The 17500-nt window shown below is 28.1% G+C and overlaps 1 protein-coding gene across 4 annotated transcripts in view; it reads left to right on the top strand.

Annotated features, from left to right (window-relative positions):
• LOC101235807 (connector enhancer of kinase suppressor of ras 2) overlaps positions 1 to 17437 on the top strand; it is a 112932-nt gene extending 95495 nt beyond the window's left edge. For 2 of the 4 annotated variants that reach the window (XM_065801748.1, XM_065801746.1), the window contains exons 2-7: positions 3109 to 3261; positions 3380 to 3539; positions 4870 to 5015; positions 10789 to 10884; positions 10969 to 11106; positions 17187 to 17437. In XM_065801748.1, the coding sequence (XP_065657820.1) occupies positions 3147 to 3261; positions 3380 to 3539; positions 4870 to 5015; positions 10789 to 10884; positions 10969 to 11072 (621 nt within the window). In that variant the 5' untranslated portion in view covers positions 3109 to 3146 and the 3' untranslated portion in view covers positions 11073 to 11106; positions 17187 to 17437. Of the gene's footprint in view, positions 1 to 3106; positions 3262 to 3379; positions 3540 to 4869; positions 5016 to 10788; positions 10885 to 10968; positions 11107 to 17186 lie in introns of all 4 variants that reach the window. The other 2 variants (XM_065801749.1, XM_065801747.1) reach the window with 2 other exon arrangements.
• The last annotated feature ends 63 nt before the right edge of the window (positions 17438 to 17500 follow it).

Below are 17500 nucleotides of genomic sequence, written 5' to 3' on the forward strand. Positions count from 1 at the left end.
TTTTACTTGTTTGTTCATGAAACCCATTTACCAATTATTTTTATTAACACAGTGTACAAAAAGTGCTATTTTTCTAAAATCTTGATTCTTCTAAGTCAGAGCTTTCTAATATTGACATACAAATTATTATGGGATCAAAGACTAGTCTATAAAAATTGTTCAGATTAGCAGATTTAGATTGCAGTTTATGCTAATTTTAGACATCTTCATTACTGTTGGGAGTCCCCTAAATATCATTTTAGTGATCTTAAAATTCTCAGATACTATAAGAGGACATTAAAGAAGCTTTTAAAAGAGACTGCATTGAAGTTTTTTTCTTAATCATTATGAGACACTCTAGTAAATATATATGTATATATATATATATATATATATATATATATATATATATATATATATATATATATATATATATATATGTGTGTGTATATATATATATATATATATATATATGTGTGTGTATATATATATATATATATATATATATATATATATATATATATATATATATATATATATATATATATATATATATATATATTTATACACACAAATGTATATCTTTATATATATATACAACCCTCGGAATTAGGGTCGGCATTTGGCAATGCTGACCTAACTACAGACCTGAAAGTGTTTGAGGTCGGCAAAAAATTGCCAACCTCGTTTCTATGTTTTTTGGCAAGACCTTTGTATCAAATAATTTTTGCTAACCTGATGCCGACCTCTAAAAGATTGAAGTCGGCAATAGGGATTGCGATTTCCCGGACTTTTTCCATTCCCGGGATAGCGGGAATTATTTACATTGTTCCCGGGATCCCGGGAAATTCCCGGGAAAATCTTCATCAGAGAAAATATAAATAACTAAATACACTTTTCTATTTTTCTATTTATTTTTTGTAACTGTTTACAACTTTGAAGTGACTTCTGAGAAAAACCAGTGCATCGAGATGAATGTCGATCAATCTAGTTCTATAGTTGGTAAAAAAAAATCCAGTTGAACTAAACACCCTTTCAGCCTCTACACTGGAAGGACAAATAGTTAAAAGCGCATTATAAAGCATATCTAAGTTATGCGATCTTTTATTAGTAGCTTCAAACAGATTGAATTCTTGACGCATAATTGATTTATTGCACTTGACTTCAAAAACATCTTTTTTTTTTACAAATTTTTCTAATCTGGCAGCCATAGATTCAGATAACTGATTTATATCAATAATACTATTGTTAAGTTTTCTATCGCTATCTTTTTCTTTTGCTATATTTTCAATTATGGGAAAAAGTCGACCAGCTATTTCAATCGCTAAATTTATCATAACTGCTTTAGATGGCATGCTAAATAAGTCATCATCCATATCATTTTTTGAAGATTGTGGATTATCTAAAAATTTTAGTAAACCAACAAGATCTTTTTTTCTTCTTTGACATATTCTTTCAATTAAAGCATTTTTAAGATCTTTTGCTAGGTAGCAATCTTGAACATCAATTTCTTTAACCATAAATTTTAATGTGTCATCAGCTGTTAATAAAGTTGCTTCCCTTCTGCAAATCATTTCAGAACCTAAGACAATAAGTTCCAGACTTTTTGCTAAATTTTCAATTACTGTAAGTTCATCATCAGACAACATTAGGTTTTCTAAACTGAAATCCACGAGAGATTTAAAAACTGCTTTTTTAACTTTAATAAATCTTTGAATCATGGTCAACATTGAATTCCAACGAGTTTTTGAATCCAAAATTAGCACTAGCTCTTGTCCAAATTCATTTTTAAAATAACGCTTTAAAGAATCCATTTTTAAAGGAGATTTTTTAAAAGTTACAACTATTTTTCTAACTTTAACAAGAACTTTATGAAGCTCAGGAACAAGATCAGGAACTTGGTCACTAATTTCATTTTGCTGATCCTCCTCCTCATCATAATCATCGTCATCATCAAAGACATCATCTTCAATATCTTTGTCATTAGTACTTTGATTATTATTTTTACCTTTTTTTTTATATGTTACATCAACAACGGCTAAATGTATTGCGTGTGCAAAACAAAGTTGATATTCAGAAGGCGAAGTATATCCTAATTTTTCCATAACAGAAGCACCATCAGTTGTTATGCAAACTACATCATTTGTAAGACTTACATTAAACATGTTTAATTTTTTGATGAGTAGTTCTAGGCAATCATTTGAATTGTGCAATCCTAACATTCGCTCTAATCCAAGATTAATAAAGCCTTCATTAAAGTGAAGATTTATATTCATAAATCTTCTGCCATGTTTTGAATATTCATCCAAATCTATACTAAACTTGCATTTTTTTTCTTTTATTTCGAGTATCTTTTTTTTATTTTCTTCGACTATTTCCAAATAATATATATATATAAGATTCATGACATCTGTTTTCGATTTAGGAAGAGTGAAGCCTTTATCACGAAGCAACTCACAAATTTGATCCGATTCAGTTATTGCATTAATAGAAAAACCATCAATCGCAGCAAAACGAGCCAATCGTTCTCCCAATGAAACTTTTTTTGTCATGGAATCAATTGTTAATTGAACACAACGTTTTTTAGTTGATGGTTCTTCTTCTTTATTTAAAATAATATTATGGATTTTTTCTAAATGCCTCTTCAATCCAACAGTGGAACCACCTTTGCATAGTAATATTTTTGAACAATGTTTGCATTGCGCCTCGTCTGCTTTTTTAAGATCAAAATAACTCCAAACCTTCAAAGTTTTAAGATTTAAGGACATTTTTTTAAAAATTCCCAATGCGCTGCGATAAATCTCAATATGTAAACAATATAAATAAGCAATATTTCTTATGGTCCGGAAAACAAAAAATTCTGACTTTGGCGAGAAAGTTAAAAAATGTGTGTACAAAAATCCCGGGATCCCGAAAAAAATTTCCCGGGATTCCGGGAAATTGGAATAAAATTTTTCCCGGGAATTTCCCGGGAACAAATTCCCGGGAAGAATCACTAGTTGGCAAATTATTGTCAACCTCATTTTTCCTAATTCCGAGGGTTATATATATATATAGATATACATATGTTTACAATACATATTGTTTTTGTTATTATTGTTTGTATATATGTAAAATTATTTTTTACAGCATTCTGCCTGGCAAGTTTGAAACACTGTTTTGTATATATGGATCTTAAAGACAAAAAAGTAAGTTCAAAAAAAATAGCAGACAATTCTGAGTTGAATATTCCTTGTCGTAACCTAGGCGAAAGTGATTTTGAAGGATGGCTTATGAAAAAAGGTTAATTATTTTTTCCTTTTTTTTATTTATTTTTGTGTTTATAGTTATTTTATAATTCTTTTTTATATTTTCTTTTTTTATATTTAATTGTTTACATTTCAATTATTGTGATTTATAGCTGGTGGTCATGGTTTAAAACCGATTAGCTGGAAAAAATATTGGTGTGTTATAAAGTCAGGAAATATTTATTGCTACAAGACATCATTTGAAAGTACTGCTGATTATATCTTAGTAATCAAAAAATTCTCTATTGAAGACGCTGGTGAAAAAAAAAAAATGTCAGTGAGCTACAATTTGTAGAAATTTCAAATACGGTGTTACATAAAACAATGTTTTTTCAAAATGTTTGCTGTTCCTTAAATTCTATTAAACAAAACAACTCAAAAGTTTTATAGGAAATATTATTTTTAGTTATTCTGTAAACCTTTTAATTATTTGACTGTCCCTAATAAGAAATTGTTTTTAAAAATAGTAAAAAATAGCAAAAATAACAGCTAGGTTTTCTTATATTTTGTTTTATTAAGGTTACTTCAACCTTGATACATTCTTCACTTTTGCACTCTTAAGTTTAACTTTAGTTTTTGAAAATGAGATTTGTAGAGCTTGTTACATAAAAACCATTACCAATTCAATTTGTTTAAAACATTTTTTTGCATTGTTTTTTGGTAAAAGTAATGATTTTTTCATTTTTATTTAATTATGTTTTTATCATAGTAACTGATTAAGGTCTGGGCTTGCTTTTTTATCAAGCATGGCCTGGTTAAATGGTCAAATAGGTAGGGGTTACAGTACTAAAATGTTTTTGGCAGGTTTTGACATGAACTGCTTTAATAGTGAATACAGAAAATATTTTTTCTAAACATATTTACAAAGAACAGGATTTTTTTTTTTTTTACCTTCACAAAGCCTCCTAAATTAAGGAGGATATTGATTTTTAAGTTTTTGCACTTTTCTGTTTACAACTTATTTCTTGAAATCAAGAGATTTTTATTTTTATAATTTCAAATTTAATGTGTAAAAAAATAATTACACTCCAAAATAATTAATATAATTAATACATAAAGTTTCCAGGCCACCCTATTCCACTAAAAAATATATTGATTTTAATTTAACAACATCATTTTGGGGTGAAAAGGGAGAAGTAATGAAAGGAAACATTAAGATGAACTGTGGTAAGTTTTATTATTTAAGAGATATAATTGAATCAATAGATGGAACAGAGGAGGCATCCAGCATGGAAAAGTCAATATGTTTTGTTTATGGCAGCGTTAAGAAAGTGATCATCAGTTATCAACGTTTATTTGTCTAGAATAAAAAACAGATGCATAAAAGGGTTGTAACAAACAACACGAGAGGCTGGAATTGTTAATAAAAATAGCAATATGGTAATTATTTGAGAAGTGTAATTTATTATTTACATACATTAAATTATGTAAATAATTTAATGTATGTAAACAATGGGTCAGTTTACCACTTAAAATAAATTTAATTTGAGAATTTGTGAAGCAGCAGACAATAAAAATGTTGGTTTATGAGACACTCAAACATAAAAATTACAGTCATTGAATATTAAAAATCATGTGTTTTTGTGTAAATTTTTCTCTTTAGCGCATTTCGAATGAAACCACATGAGGAGAATGCAAAATCATTAATTTTTGGTGGAGATAATGAAGCAGATGTTAAAAAATGGATTGAAATGATAAACCTGGTCATTTCTGGAGTTGACATTTCGCTTAAAAAGAGCAATTTAAAAGGTAAAGAAATTCCAATATTTTTTGGAATATAAAGATTAATATAAAGATAAAGTATATTTTTTTGTGTAATTATGTAATGTAATGCTTTACATATATAGTAAGTGACCGGGGTTGATATTTGACCAGGGTTAGGGTTTGATAAAATATAGCTTTCAATAAAATATAGGGTTTGATAAAATAAAGGGCCAGGTTTGATAAAATATAGCTGGCCGGGTTTGTGACCGGGGTTAATATATCTTAAAGTATATTTTTTTAATTCAAAATTCATGTTATATTCTATATATATATTTGATGCGGTAGTGATGTAGTGGTAGAGCGCTTGCTTCATAAGTGAGAGTTCGATCTTCACCACGTCCCTGGTAGTCCCGCGCTCAACTTGTTTCTCTGCGCAGCGACCTTGTTCGTCAAGGTTCGTGTTTCGGAGTTATAGAGTTGAGAGAGGGTTGTAACCACAATTAAGTAGCCTCCCCTTCTGTAGTGGCCTTCGTGGCCTTGGGGAGGTAAATTAACAAAAAAAAATATATTTATATATATATATATATATATATATATATATATATGCATATATAAACATCATTATGATCAACATGATCATCATTATTATGATGATGATGATGATTATCATCATCATTATCATCATCACCATGATCATGATGCATAACAGGAAGGCACCATGATCAACAGCATAAAAAGGAAGGCTATAGCCTGATGATGATGATCATAATCATGGTATCATCATTATGATCAACATCATCATGATCATCATGGTCATCATTATCAGGCTTTAGCCTTTTTTATGCTGTTTATTATGTTGGATACAACATTTTTTCTAATCTATCTAAGATTATTTCTTGTCTTGGTAGAGTCACACCACACATCCATCTGATTATCTTCTCTTTAAGCAAATACTACACCATATAAATACTAAAGTTTATATAACAATGAAAGAATATTGTATGCCAGCATCTAAATAAATAGCACAAATATATAAATAGCACAGTTTATATCAATTACATGTATGCATAAAGTGGAATATGTACACATAATGGAATATGTACACAAAATGAAATATGTACACATATATCTGTGGAAGTGAAAGCTTTTATTCCTTCTGGAATAAAAGTTTGGAAGCTTTTATTACTTCTCTTCAATTTTAAGTCAAGCCTCGTTCGACTCCACATTTTTCACCATCTTGAGCAGTTGCTTTATTTAACATTAATAATTTTTTTTTTATCTTTTTTACAAGAACATCTCTCTTAAGAGCAAATGTCCTTTTATTATATTATTGCAAGAAGCCAATGTAAAAAAATCCTGTCTGATGTTATGCTGTTATTTTCAGTTTACTAATTCTTGTATCTCAGATGTTAGGTTCTAGAGACTTGGTTAGTCTACAACTATGTCATTAACTAATGTTAATCTAACATTTAATCTCTTATTCATGGGTCTGATCTTTTTACTTCTCCCTAGAATAAAGCAGAGTTATTTGCAAAGATATCTTACTCTAATTTGACTCTTGAATATAATGGCCATACTCTTCCTGATAGTAAAACAGATTAACCCATTGTTAAACATTGAAATCACTCTGGCTTTCAATGCTAAAGTTAATTCTCAATTAAAGATTTCTACAGTTTATGTTCCAGAATAGATTTTCATCAATCAAGTGTTCTCCAGAACTCTCTTCAATTTTTGCTAAACTTTTAAAAAGTGCTAAACAAGTGGTTCCATTTTTCAAAACTCTAGAAAACACTTCACTCTGTTTCTTTATATTAAGGTTTTGAGGTTAATAAAATATTTCTTTCTAACTGCAAGTTTAAGTTTGTCTTGAAGGCCTACCCTCTTCTTTATTTCAAGTAACTTTATGTGTGCCACAAGGTTCTATCTTTGCTCCTGTATTATTTCTTATCTACAATAATGATCTTCATGAAATCTAAAGTGGCTCTATTTGCTGACGACTCAACTTTATACTCTTGTCTTGACTAAAAATCTTCACTTTTTAATTGCTTAGAACAAGCAGCCAATTTTAAATCTGATCTCTCTTTGGTAACAACATAAAGCTTGCAGTGGCTTATGGATTTAAATTCTGGACTTAAAACCCACAATTTTTGTTAGACAATAAAACTCATTTATTTACTGCAAATAAATATTGCAATATTGTTGGCATTCCTATATTAACGAATAACAACCCTCTTCCTTTCAGACAAAGTGTAAAAGCACATTGTAAATGCAATAAGACCTGCTTTATCTGCCAAGCCTGAGCCACTCTCCCTTTGTTGTAAGGTTGCATTTCTTTCTTTTTTCTACAAATGCAATCATGGTCAATGCTCAAATGAGCTATCATTGATATCAGCGATAAACCAAAACTCATTCTTGCTTGGCTTTTTATTCAACAAGTTGTATAATTTTACTGTATCTGTGCCTTCATGTTAAAAAGTTTTTTATTAATCCAGTTTTTTTCCTTGCACATCAAAAAAACCTTAGAACTCTTACCTATCTTCATGTTTTCCTTTTTTATACAACTTACAACTTTTTAGGTCTTCAGTTATACATTTTCTAGTATTTAAACTTATTCTCTATTTTAAAGTAACTCATAACTTAATAGTGGTTGCTTGCAATCTTGTTAAAAATAAATTAAAGTTTAAAAATATATAAATAAATGCCAGTATTTAATAAATAGTAAATGTAAGCATAAAATTATTATATATTAAGTATTATAAATTTTTTTATAGCCCTGGCTATCAACCCCTGCTAAATCTTACAAATTTAGCCGTGGCCGGGGCCCCAGTCACTTACAATACATATATGATTGAAAGTCCCAAAAAGTAACTGATGAAAAAAAACACTCAGCAAACTTTAATTTACTGTAACTATTCCCTGTTATTGTTTTTACAAGAGATCAATGTAAATTTTCTTATGTTTAGAAATGTGGACTGACAGATACCGGACCACAAACAACAAACCCTAATCTTAAAATTTCTTAAGTTATTATAATAATAGCATAATTGTTGAATTGTAAGTGTTCTTTTCATCAAAAATCATTTTACAATTATAATCTTGTGTAAAAATAACACAAGGTTTTAATAAAAAAATATTGGCAACAACTCTGCAGTGAATAGCATATGATTATTTAGCTAATAGACTAGTTAATAACACACACTAATCAATAATTATATTTTTTTGTTTGCTTAGTTATTCAGAATGCAAAATATAAGTAAGAAAATGTACTGTGTTGTTTTTTATGGTTAATTTAGGCACAAAAAGTTGAAATGGTACAAATGAAGAAACCACTAACTCTTAATAAAATATTTGCAGTATTTGACTAGTATTATAAATTCACTGATAAGCATAAATGTTTTGCTAAACATTATTATGCATGCATATATAATAATGTTTCGCTAAACATTATTATAAATGCAAATATTTTAAAACATTTTAAATCATTAGGAAAAGTATAATTTGATGGCTATGCCAAATAGGCACAAAATCTTTTTAAACAGAGAATCAAGCACAAGTAGTCACAGTATCTGACAAAATTGACTCTAATTCAATTTTTGATATAGTTTTGTGTCATAAATTTTGATGTTTACTTGGGAAAAAGATAGAAAAGGCAAACAAATAAAAATTCCTTACAGATTAAGAAAAAAAAAAAAATGGCCATTAGCAAAAGAAGAAAGGTAACTGAAAAGAAAGCTGATGGATTCATGTTTTATAAATGTGAATATAAACCCATCATAAATGCTTTGAAAATTCATTCAGATGGTAGCTTGGAAAATGATTGTAATGATTGTTTAAATAAAATCACTGATGGAGATGTAGTAGTGAAGATGTTGACTTCATGACTATGGCTGCTAGTTTAAACATGGTCGAGTTTGAGCGTTCAACCTTTACGCAAATATTTTGATGTCCAGGTTCAAATTTTATCTCTTAATAGTTTAAACTTTTAAATTAAAAAAAATATCCAGCTGAAATATGATATAATATAATGTATATATACACCTGAAATATAAGTAAAAATTATTATTTTGAATATTGTGGCACTTGCATAAGCGATGTTCTTTCTTTTTTGCTTTATTTTTGTTTTGTATTTGTCTGGTAACTCTAAAAATTTAAACAAAATTGCATCACTTGTATTACCATCACATTTAAGGTAGGGTCAGTTTTTTCCTGTTAAAAAGTAGTTAAGCAGTGGCTGTTTCTTTTTAATTAAAATTATAAAGGCTTTAAAGTTCAACAAAAAAAAGGCTACTTAGCTTTAGCACATCTAGAAGATCTGAGGTTTAGGAGCATTTTCATTTTTCCCAAAGGCTGCAGCAAGCACGAAATGTACCTCACAAACTATTACAAGACACTTAAAAAAGAAACACAAAATTGACTTTTTTTTTAATTATTTTTATTTATTTCCAAACAAAAAGATTTTTTCAAAATGCAGATAATAAAGTCTTTATAAATAAAGAGTTTTGTACTTAACTTGTCACCTTTATTTTGCAATTTTAAATAAATAAAAAACTATAAAAAAAGTTTGAAAAAGTTTGAACTTTTTTCCAAAATAGCTCAAAAAAGTTTGAGTTCAAACTTTTTAGATAAAGTTCAAATTGACAGACTCCCCTAATTCATCATCAACTTATAACACAAAAAATTTTCGAAGCAAACTCTACAACACAAGCCTCCTGAATGTGATCAATAAAGAATATTGGATCACTCAGGTGCATAAATTACATAAGTTATTTATTTGATATTGACTCAAGTAAAATTTGTAAAGAAGGATAGAAAATTTGGGTATCAATTTCTACACTTTTTTGTATGTTTATTTCATATGAATGAGTTACATATGTAATATGTTATTCATATGTAATAAACATACAAAAAAGTGTAGAAATTGATACCCAAATTTTCTAACCTTTTTTACAAATTTTAACTTATTCATATGTAATAATTAAAGACATTCTGATTAGCTTGGATGGATAATCACATGGATCAAGTTCATTTATTTAAAATCATATCCAATAGAAAAATTTTTATTAAAGAGTATTAAAGTTAAAGTGACTTGTTAATGGCAAAATTATTTGTCCAGCATTGCTATGATCATTGATGCCAAAGATCGTAACACAGATCAAAATTACTTGGATAAAATATCTCGAGCAATTACAAAAAAAGCAGTAAAAAAGCTAGATAAATAAACCTTTTTTGAGCATAAAAGTTACATTAAAACGACTTAGTTAAATGACAAGTCGTGTTTGAACAAATTCTTGAGCAACAGCTACAGTAGTATTTATGAAAAAGAAAAAAGATGAAATTCACAGAAAAGATGCTAGATAATCAAACAGAATCATTTCTGTTTGATATGCCAGATGATCAAACAGAAGCTCAAGCTTAGCAGTAGGTCCAATAATATTCACTGTACATTAGAAAAATCAGCCCAAATATGACCACAGTATTCCGTACTAGGACAAATAAGAAATTTATAGAAGTAGAGAGACAGAATATGACATGCAGAATATATACAGAATATTTAAATCAGAACTAAGAATATGACAAGGGTGATAAATAGAGGTAACCTTAGCAGATGCTAATTTTGCAATGAATTGTATATATAGTTCTCTTGTAAAGAATTACTTTTTGTCATGAATTAGGTGACCAAGGTGAAGGAAAAAGGAGATCATAAATGTAGCTAGTCAAATTTTTAGAATATAGTTACCAATTCAGATAAAAGATATTATTACCTGTTCAGATAAAAGATCATTTTTAATTTTTACTTTTTTAAAATTATTAATCTTAGATGTTATACCAGATTATGAAGAACGAAAAAGGCTCTATAGCTCAAAACAACCAGTAAAGGAACGTAAGCAATATCGAGCTTCAGCATACATTGCTGGTAATTTTATTTATTGTTAGATATATTTTTTTTTTGTTTACTTATATAATTTTTTAATATTATTCTAAAGTTATTTTTCTCCAGCTGAAAAAGAGACAACTGCATTGACAGGAGGATTTAATACACGTAGGGGAAGCTTTAATCCACAAGTTAAACCTTTAAGCAATACACCTGAAACTGATGATTGAGACAAACATAACAAATCAAAAGTTTTTTGGGCAAGTAAGTTTAAATTATTTGAAATTATATCCTAAAAGAATTATTATTTTTAATTTAAATTTATTATTTATATAAAGTTTTTATTAATGATGTGCCGGGTAATTTGGCTGTTTTACCAGGTACCCAGAATCGGCCATTTTGTTGCAGTACCCAGCACCGGGTATCTTAAAAAAGAATTTTAATAAAAATTGTTCTTAAGTGCTGTAACTATATGTTTATACTTTAAATTGTGTCGAAATATTATTAACAGGATTGCTTTTAGTTTGAATTATAACCAATAAATGTTTTTGACACTAACGATATCAGACGGCAAGTTATTCCAAATGTTAGAAAATCTGAGGGGAAAATATTATTTACAGACATTCAGTAACACTTTAGTTTGTGTAATTTGAATTTGTGACCTCGAATGTAAATATAGTTTATTAAAAAGAAACTTCAAATATTTTTAAGCAAACTTAGCACAAATTAACTAGCATTATTTTGTAAAATCAATTCAGCACTAGAGATTTCACAAGCTTTTATTCCAACTTTTTAATATGGATCTGGTGCCGGGTACCCGGACTCAGACCTGGTATTTTCTGCCAGGTATCCAGAATCGGGGACTCTGCATAAACTGGTTTCGGCACATCTCTAGTTTATATTTGATATTTCTGGAAGCTCAAAAAAAAATCATATTGATAAGACCAAGAAAAATTGCTTAAAATGCACTATGTGTAATTTTAGAATAATAAAATGAGTTTAAAGATTAAAAACTGTTTTTAAGGTCAGCAATATCATTTAAAAAATACTTTTTATTTTTTCTAATTTATGCTTTGTAAGTGTCCTACTTTTTTTTTGACACATTCCGTTTACATTTTTTTGAACTCCCTGAATTGGTCCCTGCTTTGCTGAATAGCTAATACTATATCTTGTTTTTCCTTTTTATTGCGAATAGAATCAACAAATTGTGACACAAGTTTGATTGCACATTCAGAGCAATTGTTGACCACAAAGTCTGCAAACAAAATCAACAAAAAACTTTAAATTGACAAACCTCTAGAGAGATAAAGGACAGTTTAGCCTAGGTCATAAAATATATCATTGTCCTTAATCAAATTTATCAGACTAAAATAAAACCATTAAATGTAAAACAGACTTGGTTTACATTTAGTGGTTTCCACAATTTTCAGAACATTGCAGAAACTAAACAGCGTAACATAGATAAGTTCTGCTATTCTACTTTTTTTTTTTTAATAAACCAGCTGTCAGCTTGTAAGACAACTATTAAGACCACAAAGAAAACTTAAATCTTGGATTTTCAACTAATAATAAGACTTTCAACTAATATAATAGCCATTAAATGTGCATCAGATCTCAGAGCATGACCATCAAGAACTATATTTGAACCTAAGTAGATGAGTTTAATTTCAATTAGTTCTTTACTATCAAATAAAAATATAGAAAATAATAAAAAATAGATATAGAAAAAACTAAATTGGCAGGTGCATATTTTCTAAATTAACAGTTTATTTAATCTGTTTTTCTAATGACATTTCTTTAACTGTAGCTTTATAAAACTTTGCATACTTTCCAGTGTGTCGTTTGTTGCATTCCAATTTGCTCAGAAACAACAACAAAAACAATATATTTACCAGAAATATAGATGTTTTATATAAGCATGCTATAAATTACAATAAATATACAGTCTATATTCTAAATGGTTCACTCTCATATAGTCTGTCTAAATCCAGTAGAGTGACCATTAGCAAAAAAAAATAATAATAATATCTAATACACAGACACAAGGTTGCTATTAGTCAACATTCATACTTATATTATATCTCATATATCTTCTGTGGGGTAATAAATCTTTTACCAACAATGATACAGTTGTTGATTCTATTTATCTTGATGTAATAAGTAATATTTTAAATTTTTTTTATTTATATTAATTCACCTCCCCAAGGCCAAAAAGGCCACCACAGAGGAGGAGGCTACTTAATTGTTGTTAACCCTTTCAACTCTATAACTCCAAAACACGAACCTTGACAAACAAGGCTGCTGCGCGGAGAAACATCTCACTTATAAAGTGAGTGCTCTACCACCACCGCATTAAATTTAATTTTGAGAACATATTTTATAATATTTCAAAAAGGGATTGTTTTTAGTTTATTTTAAGTTGATTCCAGTCCATTAATGCAGAGTATATAAAGGAGTGTTTACTGTAAGATTTTGTATTATAAGTTTGCACCTCTACAAGAATTTCTTGTAAGTTGATAGAAGGCAATATTTGAGGTGAAAGTGAAAGCATAGTAAACAGGTTTTTAAGTTTTTTGTTGTATGAAATGTTGCAATCTTTAATTTTTAGATAAAGATTTAGAAATGTTTAAGCTTTAGATTTTCAGGACCTTAAATTTTAATAGTGTGAACCTACAATTAAAAGTATTTACTGTGAAACTTATAAACATATTTTTGACATACTAACTACTATATAATAGAATTTATGTTTGATAGGAACCCATTTTTTGCAGTATTGTGTTCCATCAACAGAATGTCATGAAGTTTTAAATTCCCATTAATGTTTGATAGAGCAGCATACTAAATATAAATTATTCAGTAAATAATATCCTGAATAATCTTTCCATCAAAATGTTTAATTATTGGGAATATGCTTGGACTTGTAGCACTTTTTTTTTACGTTTTCTTTTTATTTAGTTGCATTTGTACTTGCTACTTTTTTGTTTTTATCTAATAGTAGATTCAGATTTTTTTTCATCTTTTAGCAATGTTTTAAATAGTTTAAAACATGGCTTATTTTATGTGTTATTTTTAAATATTGTAAAAATTGCATATCTGAATTGTGTGAATCTAGGTTTTTTTTCCCCTTGTTTTTTCTTTAAAACTCCAACAAATATTAGGTTTTTCATTTCAAATAAATTTTTCAGCACTATTTAAAAAGTTGTGTTGTTTTTTATGTATTTATTTTTAACTAGAAAGTAGTTCATAAACTTTTTTGTTTAATTTTTTTTTTTGTTGAGAAAAATGTCATGTTATTTTAAATGTCATTACCATTCATTTAAATGTCATTACCATCCATTTAAATGTCATTACCATTCATTTAAATGTCATTTTAAAGTTATTACCATTTAAAGTTTACAGGATTGAAACTTTACATCAACTTTCTAAGTTTTATTAGACTTTTTTTTAATTTTAAAATTTGGTAGTGGTGTAGTGGTAGAGCGCTCGCTTCATAAGCGAGAGACTCCAAGCTCGATCATCACCACGTCCCTGTTAATACCGTACTCAACTTGTTTCTTAGCGCAGGGACCTTGTGTGTCAAGGCTCGTGTTATGGAGTTATAGAGTTGAGAGAGGGTTATAACCACAATTAAGTAGCCTCCTCATCTGTATTGGCTTTCTCGGCCTTGGGGAGATGAATTAATATTAAAAAAAAAAGTAAAAATGTTTTTAAAATTGATCTAGTAATTTTATATGGTATCTTAAATTTTTTTTAATTCTTCTTTTGATTTTAGACTTGATTATTATAAAATGAAATTTATAATCAAAAATTCATTTTTACTTAATTAAAAGTATGGCAGAATCAATTTTTTTTGTTATTTTGTAATTGATAATTTTTAAAAATCTCAAAATTTTTTTAAAAATTATAAATTTTTTTTTTTTTATTAATTCACCTCCCCAAGCAAAATTTTTGACTGATGAGCTGATCAATTTTTAATAAATTTATTTGTTCTCTTTCTTAACCTTCAAACTCTGAAACACGAACCTTGTTAAACAAGGCAGCTGCTTTGTCAAAAAGATTGTCTTGTCGAACAAGACAACTGCTTAATCAAACTGGTTGTCTTTTCAAACAAGACAGATCCATGTAAAAATAGGTTTAGCACAGTACTTCTAGTGGTGGGATTTACACCTCTTGATTGTCGATTTTTTTACTAATAGGGACAAAGGGCGTATATAGGGTGTTTCACGAGCTTATTTTGATTGTGTAGAACAGGCAACATGCCTGTCCTACACGTTCAAAGTGGTGACAAGACTAGAACATACAGTTACATAATCAGCAAATTAAGCTGGTTTATTTTTAAGATTAAAAAATATAAATTCAATCATGATTGGACCGGATTAAGTATATTTCAATATCTTAGATAAAACTTTGTAGTAGTAAGGTTACTTTAATGAAATGACTTTTGTCTGGTTTTATTTAACACATGTTCTTAATATATTATAACATGTATTCATGTATAAAACTGTTTTGTTAGCAAAATAGCCATAAAAAAATTAGTTAACCGCAAAGATTTAAAATTTATTGATGGTTAAAACATAAGATTTATTGTTTTACTTATTGTAGACTCTGAAATTTTTATTTTTAATAATAGATTATAAACTAAAGACCAAAACTCTAAACTATAGTTGTTGAGATTTTTTGATTTAAAACTGATAATAGTTTAATGATCAGATTAATGATTCAATAATTTTGTATTTTTGTCTAACAACTCAACAAAAAAAATTGATCACATTAGGAGTAAAAAGTGTGTAGTGTGTAAGTTCACACAATCCATGTTGAATGTCAGTTGTTGGACACAAGCGTTTTCTTTTTTTTTTTCTCTAACCATCGCAGAGTTACTAATAAGTTAATCTTGAATTATTTACCAAAAAGTTTCATTACAAAAAATGACTCAAATCTTTTATCTCAAATAAATCAACATTAAAAAATTTTTCATCAATAAAGTTTATCCAAATAAAAAGTAACTTAAATTTAGAATAAAGTCACAGACACTATTTTATGACATATTCAGAATAACAAAACTTTACAATATTTTGTAATAGAGAAAGAAATTTAAAAAGGTTAAAAATTATTTTTCAACCTTTTTTAATTTTTTTAAGGGTAAAATTATTTTAATTACAAAATATTTATATCTTATTTAATTATTTGTTATTGTTTTTCAATGGTATTTCAATGGTATTTCAATGGTTTTTCAATGGTATTTCAATGGTTTTTCATTTTGTTATTGTTTTTTAATGGTAAAACCAGAAATTCTCACTTCTAAGGCGGTATTGTTTGCTGATGATACTACCATCTATTCCTGTCTTGATAAGAAGCTAGCACTCTCTAATTGTTTAGAGGGGCATTTGAGCTTGTCAAAAATCTCACTTCTACAGCATGGGCTCTCAGTGGCTGCTGAACTTGAACTCAGTTAAAACTCAATTTTTTTCAGCTAATTGGTATCGCAATAATCTAGATCTTACTATATTTATGAACAGTAATTTACTTGATGAGTCATCTACCCTTTGCCTTCTAAGATTAACTCTTCTTATCTTTCTTGGAAACCATATATTGAATCCATTGCAATATTTTGATATGCTAAGGTTGCATCTCTTTATCGTGATTACCTCTTTCTTTCTAAGGAATCTATTTTCTGTCTCTATAAATCTCAGATCCGTCCTTGTATGGAATACTGATGTGATATCTGGAGCAGATCTTTGAATGATGTCCTTTCTCTTTTAGGCAAAGTGCAAAAACGCATTGTAAACATAGTTGAACCTGCCCTTGCATTAAACATTCAACCATTGTCACATCGTCGTTATGTTGCTTCTCTTTCTCTTTTCTATAAATACTATAATGAACGCTGCTCTAAAGAGGTAGCGTCTTTTGTGGCATCTACTAAAATTTATTTTTGTGTTACTCGTCATTCAATTAAGTCTCATCCTGTGACTGTTCTTAAGTGCTTCAAAAATGCTTTTTCGTCTCGTGTTTTTCCTCGAACATTAGTCTTTGGGATTAGTTCCCTTTATCTTGTTTTCCTGATTCATATAATTTGCAAACTTTTAAGTTGTCTGTTAATCGTTATCGTGCTTTATAAACTTCATCTTTTCTCTTCCAGTAACTTCTAATAGTAGTAGCTTGCAGCTTTGTTGGAAGTGATGTTTTGAAAAAAAGATCTTGATTTTCATTTTTCTTACTTGTTTATTTATTTTGTTTATTATTCTATGTTTATTATTTTGTTTTACTGTTTTATTTAACTAATTATCTTTGATTCGATTTTGTTACAGTTTATTACTTTTACCATGTTGTTATACATTTATTATTAGAGTTCTTTAAAAAAGAAGAAAACGAAAACAGCTCAAAAAGTAAACGAACCTCGATTCTTAACTTCGAAGTGAAACCGATTATCTCAGAAATTATTATTGTTGAAATATTCTTAAACTCAGAAAATTTGAAATGCAATATTTTAGATTTGTTTGCTGCTGAATATGTATGGCGTTTAATGGCGAAAAAATCTTTCAATAATTTAAAAATATATACGGATTGTTATTAGGAGCATATAAAGTATAAAACACCATGTATATATAAATATAAATAAATAAATATATATATATATATATATAAATATATATATATATAT

The sequence above is a fragment of the Hydra vulgaris genome, chromosome 07, assembly GCF_038396675.1.
Source record: "Hydra vulgaris chromosome 07, alternate assembly HydraT2T_AEP".
NCBI lineage: Eukaryota > Metazoa > Cnidaria > Hydrozoa > Anthoathecata > Hydridae > Hydra > Hydra vulgaris.